The sequence below is a fragment of the Phragmites australis genome, chromosome 18 (assembly GCF_958298935.1).
Source record: "Phragmites australis chromosome 18, lpPhrAust1.1, whole genome shotgun sequence".
NCBI lineage: Eukaryota > Viridiplantae > Streptophyta > Magnoliopsida > Poales > Poaceae > Phragmites > Phragmites australis.
The window spans coordinates 792029-812477 of record NC_084938.1 but is presented as its reverse complement, the minus strand read 5'-3'; the positions used below and the strand labels follow the sequence as shown (position 1 = coordinate 812477).

The following is a 20449-nucleotide window of genomic DNA, read 5'->3' as shown; positions in this document are numbered from 1 at the left end:
CTCATGTCACTTAGGAGGAGATATCCATTTAAAAGGGATATATGTCCGTTCGCATATGAATATGTATGTCCATCTTATATAAACACACGATTCAATGAAATAAAATGTAACAAATTCATATTGTATTCATCTTTGTCTCTACAATCTCTACTACTTCCATCATGTTATCAATCACGTAGTTCTACCAAATTGCTAATCATTCATAACATAAAAGAATAGAGGCTCGATAAAAGGATCGAATGGATCAAGAGAGAGATGAATTGGTTTCTAATTAAAACTATTTCAATCGAACTCTAGAAAATATAAACAAGCTTATCCTGGATAAATAGTAAAACAACTACAATAATCAAATTTAATAGAATTCTAAGCAAGAAAACATGCAAGCTACAGCAAGAAAAGAATTACGGAAAATTAGCTTGCAAGAAAGCACACGCTCAAAGTAAATACGGGAAAGTAAAAAAATGGGTAAGGAGATAATAATTTTTTCACGATATATTGAGGAGTTGGCACTCCTATCTAATTTTCCTTAGAGCATCCACTATAAATATTGCTTTCTCTTGAGTCACCCAGACTTGAATGCTCCCTAGTGATAGCCACTTATCTATCTTCGAATTAGCGGGTTTCAAACCAAGCATAAACCTTTATCTTGAGACCTCCACAAGAATTCCAAGAGCTCACCAAAATACCTCCAATCACTAAGGCCGGTTATATGTTACCAATCATCAAAAGTAACAAGTCAATAGCTTCACTCAACCCAAATCAGGCCTAGACTACAGCTAAATACACACTTTCTACTCTCCTTACATTAATGATACCCTTAATATTCAATTAAGAACTTTGTAAATCACTTTAGTGCACTCCCTTACTTCTTGATCACACACTAAGTGTTTCATCTCTTCTGAATCACAAGGTTGATCAGTGAAATAAAATGAGGTGGTATATATAGACTAGAGGTCTAAAACTAGTCGTTGCCCAACCACTCATATTTCTTGTGAACGTCAGATGATCATGCATAGGCTCTAAACACTGGAACATCTGGTGTGAATCGTCCACCCAAAACTAGTCGTTTCAAGCATTGAATCCTCAGGTGAAGTCTCTGATACATACGTTGAACCATCATGCATGTATGAGTTCAACTTCCATTGAACCGAAAGAAATTTCTCTGAACTTTACTCTGGCGACGCCTCATATATATGCGTCAGACCATCTGACGTGTATAAGTCTGTCTTGTAGTGAAGACAAAGAAATCCTCTAGACTTTACTTCGGTGATGCATCCGATATATGCGCCGGACCATCCAACATGTATAAGTCTGTCTTCTAGTAAACACAAAGAAATCCTATAGACTTTACTCCGACGAAGCCTCTGATGGTACGCTGGACCATCCGACGTGTTCAACATGAAATCCCTTTTTTGAAAAATACTCTGGCGTGTACAAGAGCGCCGAGATAAAAGCTCTAACGTGTACAACATCTTTACCACTGGACCATCCGACGAGTATAGAGTTTTTAGAACTTATCTAATTCAAACTTCTTTAAGTCATATCTTCACTTCAACTCATTCATGGGTTTCTTTGCGCTATCTAGTGTTATAATTGCACGAGTGTGCATCGAGATAAATCTAGACTTAACTAGATCAAGCTACTACTATTAGCCCTCTTTATAGTACGGTCAAAACCAAAAAGAGCACATGCTACTCTAAGTGTCATTCATCTCCTTGTGACACTTAGAACTAAAAAAATCCTTAATACTGATGTTCACATCCTTTGATCGCTCAACCCTTCAATTAAAGGATCAAGATCACCCAACAATATCGTGAACTAATCTTTTAATTATTCTTAAAAACAAACTTGTTAGTCACAATTATATAGCTGTCATTAATCATCAAAATACTTATCACTTACCTAGGGGCCTAGATGCTACACTCGACAACCTCAAATTCACATTATTTTTATGGAAAACAATCAGATGAAGGAGAAAATTTGTTTAGTGAACAACTGTACCATTAATATAATATTAAGGGAGATCAAATGTTTCCAAATTCTTAAAAAGATAAACTAAAATATTATGATCATCGTTGGACACGATGCATTAATTATTATTCCGAGTCAAGCCACAATTGTTCTTCCTTTGAGTACACAAATAGTAATCGAAGATGCACTCTTGTATTCCAATTCTACTCATACCCTACTCTATTATAAAGATATATGTTTAAATGGATTTCATGTGAAAACTCAAACTGACAACGATTATAAATATTTATTTCATCCAATGAATACGACAATCAAGTACTTAAGAAAATTCCTTTCTTGTCATCTAGATTGAACTATACATATATTAAAATCATACCACATATTGTGTTCAAGATAGTTTTTTAGAATCTTGATAAATTTAAGACTTTACATGATCACATTGTTATCCTGATTTAAGAATGATAAGAAAAATTATCAGTAATTTTATTGGTCATAATATTAAGTTGTAAAATTTTAAAAATCCTCAGATTTTATGTGTGTCGCATGTGTTAAAGTGAAATTAATTTTGAGACCCTCTTATCTAAAAATTAAAAATGAGCCACTCAATTTACTTAAACACGTTCAAGTAAATATATGTAGTCGTATTCAACTATTATCTAGACCATTCAGGTATTTTATAATGTTTATATATGCATCCACAAAATAGTCATATATGTATCTGCTCAAGATAACCTAAAAAGAGATTAGGAGACTTGATAACTCTAATATGTGAAAACACGTAATACCACTAAATGTGCACGCATATATGTATCCTAGCCGAATTCAGGTTTAGCCCAAGCGCTGCTAAGAAAAAACCACAGCAAAACACACGGGTGCAATCCCATAGATAGAATCCGCACGGACTGCGATCAGGGATCAAATCCGCACGGGCTAAAACAAGCCATCTTCAAATCAGCAAAACACCATCGCACAAGCCAACCGAACCAGCGTTCGGTTCTCTCCTTCAGCGTTGTTTGCGACGTCTGAGTGATTGTAGAAATGAAAAAATATGCCATGTGCCAGGTAAAAAGAGCTTATAGTGGCAAACGATTAACTTTAAGTGGAGACAAGGTGTCATTTTGGAAACCACTGCGGTTAAAAGTTTGCCGGAAAAAAAAAATCGCCAATAGACCAAGTGCCTGTCGCCAATAGAAAGAAAAAGGCCATCACTGACTGGAGAGAGAGAGAGAGAGAGAGATCTCCCGAGGGGCGACGCCTCGCGATTTCCAGCGGCAAGGTTCGATTTTGATCCCACCCCCAGATTCCCCACCCCGATTTGCCCCCATTCGAGTCGCTGGTTCCTGCGGAGTACTGGAAAAAAAGATCCCAATATTTTTTTTCCAGTTGCTGTTCGTGGCGCCGCCGCTTCCGTGCTGCGTGTTCCCGATTCGGCAGTTGCTGGACTGAGGGGAGTTCTTGCGGTTGGATTCCTATTCGGATCTGCGGAGGGGTCAGGTTTGTGACTCCAATTCGACCAGCAATGAGCGTTCTTGAATCTTGATACGGGACTATACGGGACCAGATGCGGGAGGCGTATTGGGAGAAGGTTTCTTGAAATTTCCGTTTGTGCTTCGTGGAGTGAAGTCTCTCGCTGGGATCGCCCAATCGTTCGATGGGCTGTGTCAGTTCGAAGCAATTCCATGGTGGGGACGAGCGCGGGGACGGGAAGCCTCGCCGGCGACCCTCGAGCAACTCGCTGAAGCGTCTGGTTAGTTACAGTTCCAGCAAGAGGCATGAGGAGTTGGAAGAGGAGGATGAGGAAGGGGTGGTTGTGGTACCCACGTCCTCGAGCGCCGGACGTCGTGCTGGAAACGACGCGAGCACTGCGAGGCTGATTCGGAAGCCCCCAGCACCGGTGGTTGAGGCAGTGCCGGCATTGCCGGACAAGGCTGCCACTTTGGAGATTGGTGTTGTTGATGCAGAGAGGGCAGTAGCTGCTGCATTTGGGAATTGGAAGCCTGCTGCAGTGGATGTACAAGTCAATGGCGCGGCCAAGCAAGAGCCGAGGAGTGGTGGTGTTAGGAGTGAGGGGGAAACCAAACCAAGGATCAGGGATGTACCCAATGGAGTCCAGGGGGAGCATGTGGCAGCAGGATGGCCAAGATGGCTCACAGAGGTGGCGGCAGAGGCGGTTCGTGGGTGGCAGCCTCGGAGGGCGGAGTCTTTCGAGAAGTTGGACAAGGTTTGTCATTATTCTGACCGTTACTTTTGCAACAAAATTATCTTATGTCCTTTTTCAGAACCTTCATTTTCTATCTTCTGGATCATCCTTATGAATTATTGCCTATTGGGTGTCACAAAGTGCTTGATTATTCCAGTGGCATACGATATTCTGATAGGTGTTGAACTAGACATGTTTCTAGGGATCAAAAGAATTTTGGAATGTCGTTCTTGAGGGTGTGAAGTAGTTTAAAAAACAACTGCAATACTAGAAACAGAGTCCTCACCCCCGACTCCATTTGTATTTCAGAATGAAAATTGTTTTGTATCAACGGTTATACTGTTCCATTTCTGCATAAAATGCATCACTAGCTCCAGACTGACCAACACAGAACACAAAGTAGACAAACATGACATCCACCATCTTTGTAAATGCTACTCCTACTAGATGACAACTTCCTTAGAACATATAGTACACCCTCTTCTACTTCTTTTCATAGACCTCAACATTATAAAAGAAGTTCCTAAAAGGCCTGATTAGAATTGGAACCAGCATTGAACCATTGATCCTATGTGACTTCACCCTTCTCATGTCATCTTCTAAATATTTCAGATAGGTCAAGGTACATATAGTAGTGTTTACAGAGCACGTGATCTTGAGAACAGCAAAATTGTGGCTCTTAAGAAAGTGCGGTTTGCCAATATGGACCCTGAGAGTGTCCGATTTATGGCAAGGGAAATTCACATCTTAAGAAGACTTGATCATCCAAATGTTGTGAAGCTTGAAGGTTTGGTGACATCGCGCATGTCGAGCAGCTTGTATCTCGTATTTGAATACATGGAGCATGATCTTGCGGGACTTGCAGCTACACCTGGCATAAAATTCACAGAGCCTCAGGTTTACCCTCTAGACATGTCCTTTGGCTTTACATTTTGAAAACTTCTCCATTTGTTTTCAGGTTGATGTTGCCCTCACTTTGAAAAATGGTCATTTCAGGTCAAGTGTTACATGCAACAACTACTTTCTGGACTTGACCATTGCCATAGCCGCGGCATTTTGCACCGGGATATAAAGGGTGCAAATCTCCTACTTGACAATAATGGCATTCTTAAAATAGCAGATTTTGGTCTAGCTACATTCTTTAATCCCAACCAAAAGCAGCATTTAACAAGTCGTGTGGTAACATTGTGGTACCGGCCTCCTGAGCTGTTGTTGGGTGCCACTAACTATGGTGTTGCTGTTGATATATGGAGTTCTGGTTGCATTCTTGCTGAGTTGCTGTCAGGGAAGCCTATCATGCCAGGACGAACTGAGGTACTGTTTGACTTTTCTAGTTGTGACCAAACTTGCAGATGGTTGCATTCTAAGGATAATGCCATATTTTTTTACCCACAATAATTCTAATATTGTCTACTATAGTGTCTATGTGAATCTGTCATTTCTTTCATTTCACTATTGGTTAAAAATGAATTTGACTGGATTCAGATGTTTTTGGAAGCAGATGAAGGTGAATCAGTTCCTTTGATTACTTGGTACAGTGAAGGTTATTTTCATTTGAGAATTTAAACACGTCAAGGAAAATGATATAATGGTTAGCTCAAGATGCCTGTAGCACGTGCATTAAGACACCATTAATGCTTTTTATACGTGTACCCTGCAGCATAATCTTACGATTAACATACATACAGGTTATGTGATGCTGGGCCTATTTTTACTTTTACATGGACCAATACCAGTTTTAAGTTAACAGTATTATTTATAAACTTTCTATCTTCATATCTTTCACGTCTCCACTGTTTTAGAATTTTGAGTCTTGAAACATCAATGCGAATTTTCAAAAACTGATTTGTTGTGTGAACTCATTCAGGTGGAACAGTTGCACAAGATATTCAAGCTGTGTGGTTCACCATCAGAGGAGTTCTGGGCTAATTTGAAGTTGTCCCGTGCTACCATATTCAAACCACAGCATCCGTACCGCCGATGTGTGAATGATGTTTATAAGGACTTCCCTCCTGTTGCTTTAGCTCTTCTGGACCGTCTACTTGCTGTAGAACCTGGGAATAGGGGTACTGCTGCATCTGCTCTTGAGAGCGAAGTAAGTACTGGCCTTTACATTTGTTGATCTGCATGTCTCTGGACTCTAGTGTAATATGCACCTATGTTGGCCCCTACATTTGTTGATTTGTAGGTTCGGCGTGATGCCTGCACAAAGTTACAAAAATATGGTGTCTAGTGTACTTTTGTTTTGTTTGGCATGCTGGTCTAACTTCCCCTTATATCGATAGCTACGAGTGAATGCCGGAATTTTCAAAGTTTCCCTCTCCTTCTCCTGTGATTAATTCTTTCTTGTTTTTTCACTAATCTGCAGCCTTGTGTCCAAGATGTCCTATCTTGTGTTTCCTTGCTATGAATAACTTTTGCTCCTAAACATGTGGCCATGCGTATGAGATGCTAAAACTGATTTGGGCTCATGCGTTTACACCCAAACATCATTGGCATGGATCTGGCCGTTCAATCCAAAAATATGAGTTTCTTTGTTGTTTTCGTTCATGTTCTGAACTTAGTGACATTGCTTTTAATATGTCGTTTTACATTTTCTAGTTCTTCACGACAAAGCCTTATGCCTGCGACCCATCAAGTCTACCAAAATATCCTCCAAGCAAGGAATATGATGCTAAGCTTCGAGATGAAGAAGCTAGGAGGCAATTCCCTCTCAGCAACCAAGACCTACATAGAATCTGCATTGCCAATCTTCTATGTTGGACATTTCTTTTTCGATCTAAGCCCATGCCATTGTGTGCAGGCAAAGAGCAGCTGCTAAAGGACAGGAATCTGAAGCTGGACGGAGGAAGCAACTTCCTGCACCGGATGGCAACAGTGGATTGCAGGTACTAGGAAATTGCGTCTAAAATATAGAGGTCTCTGAGTGAAGTTGATAATCATGGCACAAGAATTTCTACAATCTTGTTCTTTTTGCTAGTGCCAAAACGTAACACTATCGAGTTTTCAAAATATTGTCTGTAGATTACTGAATCATAGTGGGGGGAAAACCATGTAAGTACCACATGTTACGACTTCTATGAATTTTACGAAACATATGATTCATTATGGTAACTAGCAGGCTATCATAACCATTTGAATATCCGCTTGGAAGTGAGTGCATATTTAATTCCAGAACAAAACATACCATGTATAGCAACTAATGCTGTCATATTCTGTTGTTTCTTGTTACTGATTATTTTGGTTCCATGACTTCGCAGCAACGACGAGTTCAGGTGAATACCAAAAGCAGCAGTTATAAGTTCACTCCAAAGGAGGATGTTGTTTCTGGTTTTCCAATTGATCCGCCAGCAAGAGCTGCAGACAATGGTTACCCTCAGCGGGTTCCTTTGATGCATGCTGGCCGTTCATCCTCCACTCTGGGCAGATCAAGTGGAATGGATCAAAAGACCCAAAGATTTCACACCTCCCAGATTGTTGCTGCTGAAATGTCTAACCAATCTAATGCATCCGGGCAGCGAGGCAATACTCCTACTAAGTTGTCTAACCTTGGGAACAGTGCCAGGACACAGTATTTGAGAGAGCATCGGTCCAGTTCAAGATACAGTCAGCTCACTGCTGCTGACCCTTCTGACAAAACCGAATGGACTCATCAATTCCAAGAAAGGCCGTCATCTTCCCACCGGAAGGATGATGTGGCCGCAAACAAGGAGCCTACAGTGGTGAGTTTCATACTTATCCTAAATTGCTTTTATTGCTCTTAAAATTCTCAAATAGCATTCCACAGTTGTTCCGATCGACATTTTGTCTAAATCTAAGTCTTTGATCATAGCATGGAGTATTTCTTCCTCCGTTCCTATATTCTGTTGACACTTTCTGGTCAATATCAATGATTCTATGTCAATTTATAGAATGCAATTGGAAATGGTTGTACATGGAGGGTATTCCTCACATGCTGCTAAAGAGTAGGAATTAGTTTGTTGCTGCCATATGATGATAATTTTTCTCCCTTGTTCAGGTGAGTGGTGCAAAGAAGAACAGAATACACTACTCTGGACCATTGATGCCTCCTGGAGTGAACATGGAAGATATCCTTAGAGAGCATGAGCGGCAAATCCAACAGGCCGTACGAAGAGCCCGTCTCGACAAGGGAAAGGGAAAGCACAACGGTGATAGAGAATAGTAAGAGGTGCTGCTCTATACTACCGGGAATGTCAGGGCTGATCGCTAAGAAGTTCGGTTCCGTGTTGACCCTGATTTGAGCAATCAAAACCATAGAAAATAGTGTTCGATCCCGTTATTTTCCTGTCCCCCCTCAAACTGAGGTTTTTGCTTTGCCAGAAACTCCACACCTGACGTGGTTTGGTGCCCAGGAGGCAGCAGCAAAAGAAAACCTGCACCTGTAGAGATTTACTATCCTGAGTTTAGCATAGGCTGTCTGAAATATTTTCTGAAGATTGGTTGGTTATCCATAGTCATCAATTGTATATCTCGAGAGTACACTCCCTGAAAATTGATTCATACACCTGTTGTGGCATATGACAAGAGAAATACAAATCAAATTACAGGCCATTGCCATCCTCTGCTTAGTGATGCATTTTTTCTCCTAGCTGAATTGCTCTTGACATCCAAAGGCGATAGAAAATGGGATTTCAAAGGTTCAACGGCTAATTAAAAAAAACAAAAGTTGGGTGTTTTCCCCTGAAAATCACCCTGATTTTGTTGACATGGCATCTGCGTGAATATGAGTTAATAAATGAGTTGCACGTTTTAACTTCTTTCTTCCTTTTCAAACTTTCTCTCTATAAAATATGATACAAACGATATTTTTTTTAAAAAAAAATACAGAAGATTTTAGAACTGTCTCTAATATTTTTAGGATTTTTAGGATTTTTTATATTTTTTAACTTAAATTAAAAAACTAGTCGATTTTAGAATTAGATGCGGACCGAATTGATCGAATATCACGATTTTTGACTGGACATCGATGAATTTTGGAACCCTGGTGTTGAGACCATTCTCTCACATTGCACCAAATTTTAGAGTAGTCCTCACAAAACACTAGGTTTTAACCCAAATCTTCACCATTTTTTACATCTTACAAAGCCTTGGTCCATCCAGCAGATGCACAACCAGGCTAGATGTTCTGCCACATGAGCACATGAGGTGGATTTGGCGGGAAATCAGGGCCATTGGCGGGCAATTGTGAGCCCCCTTGCCATTGGATCCAACCCCACTGCCCCTTTGTTATTTTTTTCTCGTCACAGCCAAACAACTAAGCAAACCAGGCTAGGGCAACCATCTCAAGCTTCAGCAAGCACCGCTACAGGGAGGAATGGTAGAGAAAGGGGAAGGAGTGATGGTACAAGGAGGAACAAGGCAGCTTTGCTGGTATTGGGTCACCATGCCACTAGCCAACATTTCAGGTTTTCTTTTGCGTAAAAGTTTCTGGGCTTTCTTTTGTGATGGAATGCCATGACACTTAACCAATCGAAAGCTGAAATTTGATTAATAGATGAAGGCACGTAGTCAGATTATACTTGGTTACATAGTCGAAAGATGAAGGTTAGTAAAACTTTTGTAAGAGAGTTTAAGACCCACATGATTATCTAGAAATATTGTCACATTCAAGTAGTAAGGGAATGTAAGTAGGACAACTACCTATGAAGTAATTTTTCAATTCACTATATAAAACTGAGAAATACTGATCGAAAAGGGGTAGAAGACCGATTTGATAAAAGATTAAGCAGGTAGATAGAAAAACATTTATCAATAAGAGGCAAACTTATTCTCATTAACTCAATTCTTTCTAGTCTATCAATGTACATGATGTCTGTTTTTAAAATCTCAGGAGGGGTTCTTCAACAACTTGATTACTTTAGAAAAAAGTTCATTTTACTTTCCCAAAACTATGTCAGTGGTCTGAATACTTTCAAACCATCTATTTTACTCACTCGAAGTTTTAATACCAGATTACTTAACCTCTTAAGATGGTTCTAATACCGATTTTAATAACGTGAAAGCGATTTTGATGATATGAACTTCTCCACAACCACGTGGATTACCACGTTATCTCCGACGACTAATATGGAAAAAAAACTTTCCTGCTCGCTGGAGGAGACACACGGCGGCGCAAAAGCCAATTTGTGGCTATGGACTTCAAGTGACGTGAGGCAAGCAGGAAAGTTTTTCCTATTTTGATCATCAAAGGTGACATGACAATTCACGTGGTTATGGAGAAGTTTCACATCATTGAAAACCGCTATTAGAACTAGCTTAGGGTTAAGTGATTCGGTATTGAAACAAGAGAGAATAAAATGGACATTTTGAAAGTTTAATGAGTTATTCAGACAACTGACATAGTTCAGAGAGTAAAATAATTTTTTTTTTCATTACTTTTAAGTCTAAATTCTACTTAAAAAAATAATGATCATAAAAATAAGTACCACCTAGCTAAAAATGAAGGATCATCTGCCAACCCAAAGCACACGGTGGTTTAAGGATCCAACCAGCTCCACCGCTCCCGCTCAAAGATCCCTGACCTCCCACCTCCACCGCTCCCGCGTCTAGAATCTTCTGGATCCCTGTTTGGGGTTGGAAATGGTGCCCTGCACCGTCGCTTATCTTATCTCGTTTTCTTTCTCTTTTCATTTTCTGGTTAATTTGATGATGCCAGGACGGGAAAACAGGACGAGCTTGATAAGGCCCGTATGGATTTCCTTGTGGATATTCGCGGTAAGAATCTCCATTGAATCTCAATTTCCTCTCTCTTTTTAGTAGGACCTGTTTAGCATTTGGAATACAAATTCAGAGTTAGTAACTCACAGTAGTGTGGAGCTGATATGCATCTTTGGGAAATAGCGGCAGTGATGTGTCCCTGATCAAAAGTACTAATTGATCAACATGTGCCAACGTTTATTGGTTATGCTCTGCAGTATCTAAATATCCAACTAATGATGCACATTATAGGTCTGACCAGCTATAGTTATATAAGTAATTTTCTTTTCCTTAGCCTTACATGTTTGGATGCCATGTTTTTCTTTTTTTTTTTTGCTATTTAGTTTTTCATAGGAAGTAGTCACGACTCACGAATTGACCTAATCCTTTTGAGTTAATTCCCCTTAATATGATGTATTTATGCTCAAATTAGACTATTGGGACGATTATCCAGAAACATGGCATGTAGTAGGGCATTGATTAATCGTTTGGAAATTGAACAAACAGTGTGATGTTTCTTAAGCTACTCTTGGACCGGTTGGTGTCCTACTCTGGCCTGATTCAGCTCCTGATGATGTAATTGCCTTTGTGGCTGCTGACATTGAGTCGGCCTCGATCAGATGGCATGCTTCAATTATTTAATGTCTTTCACATCATTAAAGTATGAATTGAGAGTGAAAATGCGGCAATACCTCCACTTTTGTTTTTCTCAATGGACAAATACTTTGAACAGGGAAGCCTGTGTGAAGGGACAACTATTGTGAAATAGAGGAATACATTTTTTTTGCGATTGAAATAGAGGAGTATATACTGAATAGTATACTAGCTGAGGTGTTTTCTATAAAATAGTAGTTTCATATGATTTCATTTCAGTCCTGTATTTCGATTCATATATTCGCTCTCAAATCATGTAAAGGAACTGAATATGGTCCTTACCGAGTAGTTCAAACTGCTGCAGGTTATAGTTTCACTCTCACATGGGTAGAGGGAGTAGATAAATGGGTTTATCACGTCTCTGATTTGGGCACGCTGGAGGGCGTAGCACCATGGATACATGTTCCCTTAAGATTCGAGCCACATATGATGCGTTCCTTCTTTGAGGAGGTATCAAGAGTCACCAGCTGAGCTAGCTCGATCAGTTGCCTACTAAGCTGGAAGCCTCCGGATGTAAAAATGAGCTAGTGACATAATATCTCGTGGCAGGACTAACGTTAGGCTGTCTGTATTTTTGTATGTCGTTCAGTGTTTTGTTTTTAGTTAAGCAGCTCCAATCCGATCCCTGCTAGTTTTGCAGAAATCTGTAGCTTGACCTTTTGTTGGGGTTAGCTTCCCTGCTAAAGCAAGCTTTGGAGGCAATGGAGCTTGGGATTAGTTGATGTTCAAGATGAAGTCGAACCTGATTTCCAAGAGACAATGATGTATTCTTTTGGTCAATTGATAGTTTTAGAGGACTATTTTCTCCCAGCAAATTGGCCTGCTGAAGGCATGTGGTGTGTGGCTGTGCATATAGTGTGCACGCGTCCGACTTGTATTTAAAGAAAAACATGAGCACTGTGACACAGTCGGTCAAGTATTGAGTTTCTGCTAGTATATCAAGGACTTGGGAGAACTGAAAAGAAAAAAAAAACTAGGCAAAGTACATTAAGTTAAGGGAGGACCATTCCGCGGGGGGTTCGGTTCTATTCCATCCCTAACCATATCTCCTTTATTTTGTTTTTCTTCTGATTCTTCTCTCGTTCTTATTTCTTTTATTTTCTTCAATCTTTAATAAATTTTTTGAAGGAATTTGTGAAGTGAAAAGAGAATCCTGTTACAGAGTGAATGGCTTTAGGAATCTTTTCGTGTCAAAAATCAGGAAAGAAAATCGTTGGAGCGCTGAAGGGAACGAAAATACTTTCGTGAAGAGACTCCTTTGGGATGGTCTTATTCGCGGTATGGGGAATTGCTAATGTGCTTTTCTTTATTCTGGTTTCCAAAATATTTGTAGTTTGACTTATCCATTAACCAAGGCAAACAAAACGAAACATGCTCCTCAAAAAACACAGGTGGGTTTGCCTTAATAGCAAAACCGAGGTGGGACGCCAAGAAATTTGAGAAATTTTTAGAGAGATCATCCGGGTACTTATTTAGAATTGTAAAATATTTTTTCGGTGGGACGGCAAGGTTGCTACGGCTGGGAAAATGAGAAAACGGATTTGTCCTGCTACTTATTTAGAAATTTTAAAATAATTTTGAAATTCGTAGAGTTCACAAGAAATTCTCCAGAAAAATGCCAAATAAACATTCAAAATCTCAGGAAAACCCAGAGATTTAGAATAAAGCATTTCAAACATGATGGAATAAATTTTAAAGATTCCGGTTGTGGCATGCAATCCCCCAAGCCTTTCGCTAGTTCCTTTAGGATACCCATTGTTCATAGGATGGGAATCCTTCGACGTTCTGCACGTCCATTGATATACAGGCTCAAGCTTCATATTTCAACGGCCGTGTAGTACATCAGAGTATCCCCAGAGTATCTCCGTCCTTGTTCATGACCTTACTTTACTCACTTGTATCATATGGCTGGCTGCCCAGCAATTTGAGCGCTATTAGTTTTACTGCCAGTAACTTATGTTTGAGAAACAAACCGTGGCATATTTTATACCGCATAACTAAGTGACCATATGAGAGAGTTTTAACCATAAATTAAATGACAACATATGTATCTTGACACATGGAATCTCTATCCAGCATCAATGCAATAATTTTTCCATTCTTTACCAAGAAATCCAATGCTCCAGTCCGCCGTTAAGCTCATGCACTCAGTCTATGCACCAGCTCTCAGCCATCATAAATAACCCCACATTCATCCATGGATACACCGCTTATTCCTTAACTCTCTCAACTGCAATATCTTCTTCAGCTTCACCAAGCCTATAAAAAACATTGTAGGCTTCATAAGTCCCAGGACATCTTCTAGACCTATGGCCTACGCTTTTTTATGTATGCCAACTACCAATACGATAAGCCTCAACATGGACCGTATGAGTACCCACCGGTATAGCGATATAGATCATTCATGTGGCACTTTTCACATCTTGTTCCTGATTTTATGTATTGTTGTACTAATCTCACATCTTGTTTTATTTGTCCAGTCTACTCCATCTATTTGTGACTTCATCGAATGATTCGATATTGAGCAAAATGAAGACTAGAAGCGGTGGGTCGATATGAGCATGCGATGGAGGAGAGAATCGTACACATGCCGGGAGTATGAGCAATAACAAGAGGAATTACAGCTGAAACGGCAGAAAGAGGAGCGCACGAGGAAGGCAGCGCAGGACCATACCGCGGCTCAACCTTGTGAAGCTAAGAGGGCAAGGAAGCGGGAGAGGGCCAATCGCCTTAGCGGGAGAGGGCTCGTCGTGCTAAGGCGGCTGGCCCCGATACCCTGAGAAAGGGTAAATATCCTAGATGCACTCAGTAGATAGCATCTAATGTAACTCAACATATTTTCACTCCCTAAGTCATGTTAAGTTTAGCAGTGACACACTATTAGGTTGGTCTTTAAGCGCATCGTACATACTATAATTTTTTATCGTCGTGTCTTCATGGTTAGGGTCCCATGTAATGTTTGGCACCATATGTAACCTCTGTGCTGGATAATATGCTAAGAGTGCTTCACATCTACAATTGTTCACAAAATTAGATTTTGTATCTTCCTAACAATACGTCACTAAAAAAATTACTGATACAATTTTACATCAAATACATAAATAAATATCGATAAATTTACAACGATCCATAATTTCCAAAAAGTAACTACTCCGTGATGCCGTTTTGATCACTTTTTGACAATTTCGATCCAAAGTTTCCAAAATATCAATTTCCAACATTTTTCATCGAATAAATATACACTATTTTTCAAATTAAACTATACAAATATTAAATTAAAAAAATAAATTTCACCAAGACTACCCACCCTCTCAAAAGGTAGTTAGTCCCTACCTGCCCTCTGAAAGGACGGCAGGCGCCGGGGTGGACCCCACCCACCCTTTGAGAGGACGATAAGGGGTGACGGTGCCACAATATCATCCTTTCAGAGTGCGAGAGACTCCTATTTCGACAAATCTTATAATCAGAAATCTATTTATTTAAATTAAATAAAAAATAAAAAAATAAAAAAACTCGCTCGTGGATTGTTTTTCCGTGGGCTCGCTCTCCGGAAAAAAGGCTGGGATCAGGGGGTTTGGGCTTCGTGTGGTGAGATTAGATTCTTTTCTTTCCCCGGTCCTGTAAGGACCGGATGTTGTTTTCTCGCCTGGTTTTTTCTAGTTTTTGTTGTTGGCCTTCTTCATGTTGTTTCGTCCAAAGCAACTCTCTAATTAATACAAATCTAGCAGCTCTCTAGCCGTTTTCTTTTTTTCTTTTTAAAAAAAGAGAGTATACCCCATCATCTGAAGTTCTGAACTTAAGACTTCGGGTTTGTCGGCGACGCCGCTCTCGACCACGCTGCAGGGACATGAGCCGCGTCAGCGCCGGCAGGCCCATGATACGATGACAAGGCGCGAGGCGAGGGGCGGCGGAGGAAACACGAGCAAGTCTGCGATGGGCCAGCCCAAAAGCTTTTGCTCCGGCCTGCCCGCCCGCCGTGTCTCATTGGACTGTTGGGCTGTCATGATTTGATGGGCCCAGCATGTCGTCGCAAGGAACGGACTCTTGGCGCGCCGAGAGCCCGGGACGCAACAAGCCGAGAGCCGCCGGCGAGGTGTGATGCTACGAAGACGGCGGCGGCGTCCGTTTGATGCGCTCACCTCCTCCTCCTCCCGCCGCCTCCGCCGCGCTGTCCAAGCAGCACCTCCTCCGCATCCGCCGCTGCCTCCCACCCGTTTGGCGAAATGCCGCCCCTGCCCAGGACCCGCCGCCGCCGCCACCGCCCAACTCCTCCTCCTCCCCCGCTTCCCTCTCAGCCCTTCTCTTCTCCTGCACCGCGCATCGCGCCCACCGTCCCGGGGAGCAGCTGCACGCGCGTGCCGTCACTCTTGGCCTGGGCGCGCACCCCTCGGTGCTCCCCAGGCTCGCCGCCCTCTACATCGCCCTCGGCGACCTCCCCGCCGCACGAGCGGCCGTCGAGCAGGCGGCGAGAAATGCGCGGGCTTTCCCCTGGAACCTGCTCATTTGGGGCTACGCCGGCCGGGGGCTGTGGGAAGACGTGGTCCTCGCGTACGAGAAGATGCTGGCGCTGGGCGTCGACGCCGACAGGTTCACGTACCCGTCGGTTCTCCGTGCCTGCGGCGAGCTCCGGGAGGTCACCGTTGGCCGGAGGATTGAACGGCGTATTCGGAGGTGTAGATATGGATTGGACATGTATGTCTGGAATGCTCTGGTGGGGATGCACGCCAAGTGCGGGGAGCTGGAGGATGCGCGCAGGGTGTTTGATGGAATGCCTTTGAGGGATGTTGTCAGCTGGAACACGATGGTTTCCGGGTATGCGTCGAAAGGCTTGTGGGATGAGGCATTTGAGCTGCTACAGCGGGTTCCTGGGGTGAACATTGCAACCTGGAACGCAGTCGCAGCGGGAAATTTGAAGGCAGGGAACTACGACGAGGTGACAAGGTTGGTGTCGCTGATGAGGAGTTCCCATGGTCCAGGGCTTGATTTTGTGACTCTTGTGATTGGCCTCAAGGCATGTGGTAAGAACGGTTATCTGAGGATTGGCAGGGAGTTGCACAGTGTGGCTGTTCGTCTGTGCTTTGATGGGCTTGAGCGGGTGGAGAATTCGTTGATCACAATGTACTCAAGATGCGGAATGATCAGCTATGCCTACCATTTGTTTCGAACATGTTCAATTCGGAGCATAGCAACTTGGAATTCATTGCTAGCAGGATTTGCATTCACGGACCAGGTCGAGGAAGCTATTTCTCTTTTCAAAGAGATGACTGATTCCGGTGTCTGTCCAAATGATGTTACTGCATTAACTATGCTTTCACTTAGTGCACGTTTCGGACACCTCTGTCACGGAAGGGAGATGCACTGCTACATCCTTAAACATGGACTCAGTGGCTCTAACTTACTGCAGAACTCACTCGTTGAGATGTATTCAAAGTCTAGACAGATGGCAGCTGCCCAGAGAGTGTTTGACCAGATGCAATGTCAAGACAGGCATGCCTACACTTCACTGATTTTGGGTTATGGAATGCAAAGAGAGGGGAATGTATCGTTGAAGCTCTTTGATGAAATGATTTCCAACAGTATCAAGGTGGACCATGTAACTATGGTTGCGGTTCTTTCAGCATGCAGCCACTCTGGGCTAGTAACTCAAGGGCAACTACTATTTACCAAGATGTTCGATGTATTTTGCATCGCACCAAGGGTGGAACATTTTTCTTGCATGGTCGATTTGTACTGCCGTGAAGGTTTGCTGAGGATGGCTGAGGAGATAATTGACAAGATGCCATTCCAGCCAACTGCTGCAATGCTGGCAACTATTATTGAGGCTTGTAGGATCCATTGTAAAACGGAAATTGGGGATCGAGCTGCAAAGAGGCTGCTGGAAATGAGGACAAACAACCCTGGTCATTACAAATTGATTGCAAACATGTATATAGCAGCAAAACGCTGGCCAGAACTAGCTAAGGTTAGATCATTAATGAGCGCCATGGAGCTAAATATGATCCCAACTCATTCCTTACTAGAGTCGGAATATGACATATGTCCAGTCAAACAAGATTATTGCTTCAACCACAGTACAGATGGAGGCTTGTCTGATGACATGACAGAAACTGATTTCTCTAGTAGTGAGGAAGTGAAATGCAATGGAGCTTTTGGTGGGTAATAATAAAGCTGGAATCCAATAAGCTATTTTTGGACCATGGCTTTTATGTTAGGCAAGCAACTGAACAACCTGTGCTCTTCACATCACGGATGGGTAATAATAAAGCTGGAATCCAATAGGCTCTTTTAGACCATGGCTTTCATGTTAGGCAAGCAGCTGAACAACCTGTGTTCTTCGCATCACGGAAGAGGTAATATACTGGTTGCTGATATATTTTATTGTCATGCTACTTACTGAAACTTTGTGTTTTCAAATTGATGCTACTTCACCATGCTAGCTTACAACTTAGAGATATTTGTTTATATATGTCCACTTTTGAGGTTCAAATTACTAATACCTGGAAGTACTTCTATACGCCAATTTGATATCCTGGATAATTCCCCAGATAGAAAGCATTTTAGCTACAGTTTCTGAATTGGCACTTTGGATCTCTTGCCAAGTTCTTTCACATCTATTCTTGATTTCATGCTGTGGTATTTTGGCTCACCTAGGAGGATGTGAAAGAAGATAGTAGAGGTCTTTTTGCCTCTCTTGCCAAGTAGTAGAGGCAATTGGATGGAACAGGTATGCTTGCTCCTTTCACGAAAAGGCAACAATCTTAGCAATGTATGTTTCAAGTTCTTGCTAACTTGAGGATAGTTATTGGTCTCTGATGCACTGATGTTCCTTCGTTTGTTTTACTGTTCTTCTAACAGAGAACCTTTGCATTGCCACATACAAAGATGACACATCCAATACTGCCTTCAAGCTCAACCACAAATGATTCAGTTTGGTAATATTAATATCTGCGTACTATTATCAGTGAACACTGTTCTTGTACTGTTTTTTGCAGTCGTGTGATTCATGGTCATTTTAATTTCAGAAGTAAGCTGTCACCCTATCACCTCAAGAGCAGCTGACCAACCTCTGAATTGCCCGAGTATAGGAACAGCTTTGGTAAGTTTCTTCGATCCTTTTCTGGAAAGTGAGAATTTTTTAACTGGAACTCAAGGAAACTACAATTTTGTTCATTTGATTTGAGGTCATTCCAACAGGATAGTACGTGTAATGCATGTTCTCCATGTCAGTAGCGGTTCTGTTTGGACACAGGAGTTGCTGTTAGCTGCTCTCTCCGGTCATAGTCTATCCCGCAGTCATGATATCAAATGTGTTAACTCTCCTTTCTGTTTACCCATTGATTACTGTGTTTCTATTGTTGCATGGTCTCTATTTTATGCAAAAATGAGTAGCTCATAACCTACTGGTAATAATAGTAATGCTGCTCCATAAAAAGATAGAGAATTCTGATTCTCTATCTTTTTAGACAGCCTGTGCTTTGTAGTCACTGCTCAACTTTTTGTCCCATGCTGTCAGTGTTGACCTCTTGAAACTTCGCAGGATTATGCGCAGCTCGATTCCCCACCTCTGCGATTTTTTCCCCAGAACTGTCTGCTGCGAATCAAATACCGACCATCCCTGCGGATTCTTGGCAGCGGTCGCTCCAGCAGGAGAGCGTGGCAATCCGCTGTTGCTGTAACGAGATCGCCAACACATCTCCGCTGCCTGCTTCTGCAATGTGGAGCGTGCACGAAGGAGGCCGTTTCGGCCGCATATGTTGTTTAGGTGTTGAGCTATTTAAAGTTTAATTAAAAGTCTGAAAACGCTGCTACTTCTCGCAGCACAAATCCTTGTGTTCATCAAGCTTGCAGGAAGAACTCTGACAGTCGCCAACATATCTCCACTGCCTGCTTCTGCAACGAGATGGCTACCTGGTCGGCACCCACTCGCCCTCCAGAACCGCTCGTCGATGACTGGAGCGTTGCAACCACTGAAGCGAGGACCTTGCCGTCCAACCGCGGCGGCGCAGGCAACAAGCCAGTGGCTACGTACGGGGGAAGCCGCCGTGTACGAAGCGCGTGGAGGCATCGTTCTGGAAATGCCTGGCTCCCGGCGCTGGTCGCCGGCGAGGAGCCGTCGAACGACATGAGCTGCGTGGCGATTGCATTTGCAGTGGCCACTACTTGCAGTGCAGCTGAAGCAGCAGCTTGTGATCGATCCAATCCAAGTCTTCTTGTCTTAGCATTATTACTCATGTAAGTCTTCGTCTTCCCCTAAAAACAAAAACGAAGAAAAGGAAGCCTTGCCTTAAAGATAAACAAAACCAAGTCTTCGTCGTCAAGGGTAAAAAACAAAAGAACAGGTCTTGTCTTATTTCAAGTCTTTTGTTCATCTTTGAATAAAGTTTTGTGTCTATTTCATTCATGCGGCCATACTTGACCTTTGTTCATATACAAGTTCGTCAATGCCGTCGTCCTTATGTGCTTGAATCCTTCTCGTTAAAGCGATAAACACGTCTGCGAACCGTGTGCAGATGGAGTAGGTCATCTATCTCAGCCTATGAAGCTTTCGACTTCAAAATGGCGTCAACTTCTTTAGTCTGTTATTGTCTTAAATTACCGCAGGCGGCCAAGTAAACCAATTGGCTTGCGTGTTTCTTGACTCTTGGCTATAATATAGCAAGCCTGATTGACCAATGACTACATAATTAATACTTAAGGATCTCAATCAAAACAGATTAATTCAACGCAACCAGCACATATTAGACTTTACTCGAGGTACCAAAAAACGTTTTCCTTAGCAACTGCATGACCGCGTCTAGAATTACTGACAGATAGTGTGACTTATTTCATTATTAAAAAACAACTACAATACATAAGCTACTATGAATTGACATGTCATGTGTTGACGATCGAAATTGATACATTATG

The 20449-nt window shown here is 42.0% G+C and overlaps 2 protein-coding genes across 6 annotated transcripts; both read left to right on the top strand.

Annotated features, from left to right (window-relative positions):
* The first annotated feature begins 2813 nt into the window (after positions 1–2813).
* On the top strand, positions 2814–8743 carry LOC133898294 (probable serine/threonine-protein kinase At1g54610). The gene is made up of 8 exons (XM_062338928.1): positions 2814–4192; positions 4784–5068; positions 5168–5485; positions 6039–6266; positions 6773–6873; positions 6975–7059; positions 7432–7893; positions 8190–8743. Exons 1-8 carry the CDS (start codon positions 3623–3625, stop codon positions 8352–8354), a joined length of 2214 nt encoding a protein of 737 aa, XP_062194912.1. The 5' UTR covers positions 2814–3622; the 3' UTR covers positions 8355–8743.
* Positions 8744–15511: 6768 nt separating this feature from the next.
* On the top strand, positions 15512–19934 carry LOC133898295 (pentatricopeptide repeat-containing protein At1g71490-like). 5 transcript variants are annotated; one of them, XM_062338931.1, is made up of 6 exons: positions 15512–17892; positions 18194–18266; positions 18398–18474; positions 18565–18638; positions 18737–18816; positions 19080–19934. In XM_062338931.1, exon 1 carries the CDS (start codon positions 15672–15674, stop codon positions 17700–17702), a length of 2031 nt encoding a protein of 676 aa, XP_062194915.1. In that variant the 5' UTR covers positions 15512–15671; the 3' UTR covers positions 17703–17892; positions 18194–18266; positions 18398–18474; positions 18565–18638; positions 18737–18816; positions 19080–19934. The 5 variants fall into 5 exon arrangements, with proteins under 5 accessions (XP_062194915.1, XP_062194914.1, XP_062194913.1 ...); XM_062338930.1 differs by lacking the exon at positions 18737–18816; XM_062338929.1 differs by having other exon boundaries at positions 18737–19934.
* The last annotated feature ends 515 nt before the right edge of the window (positions 19935–20449 follow it).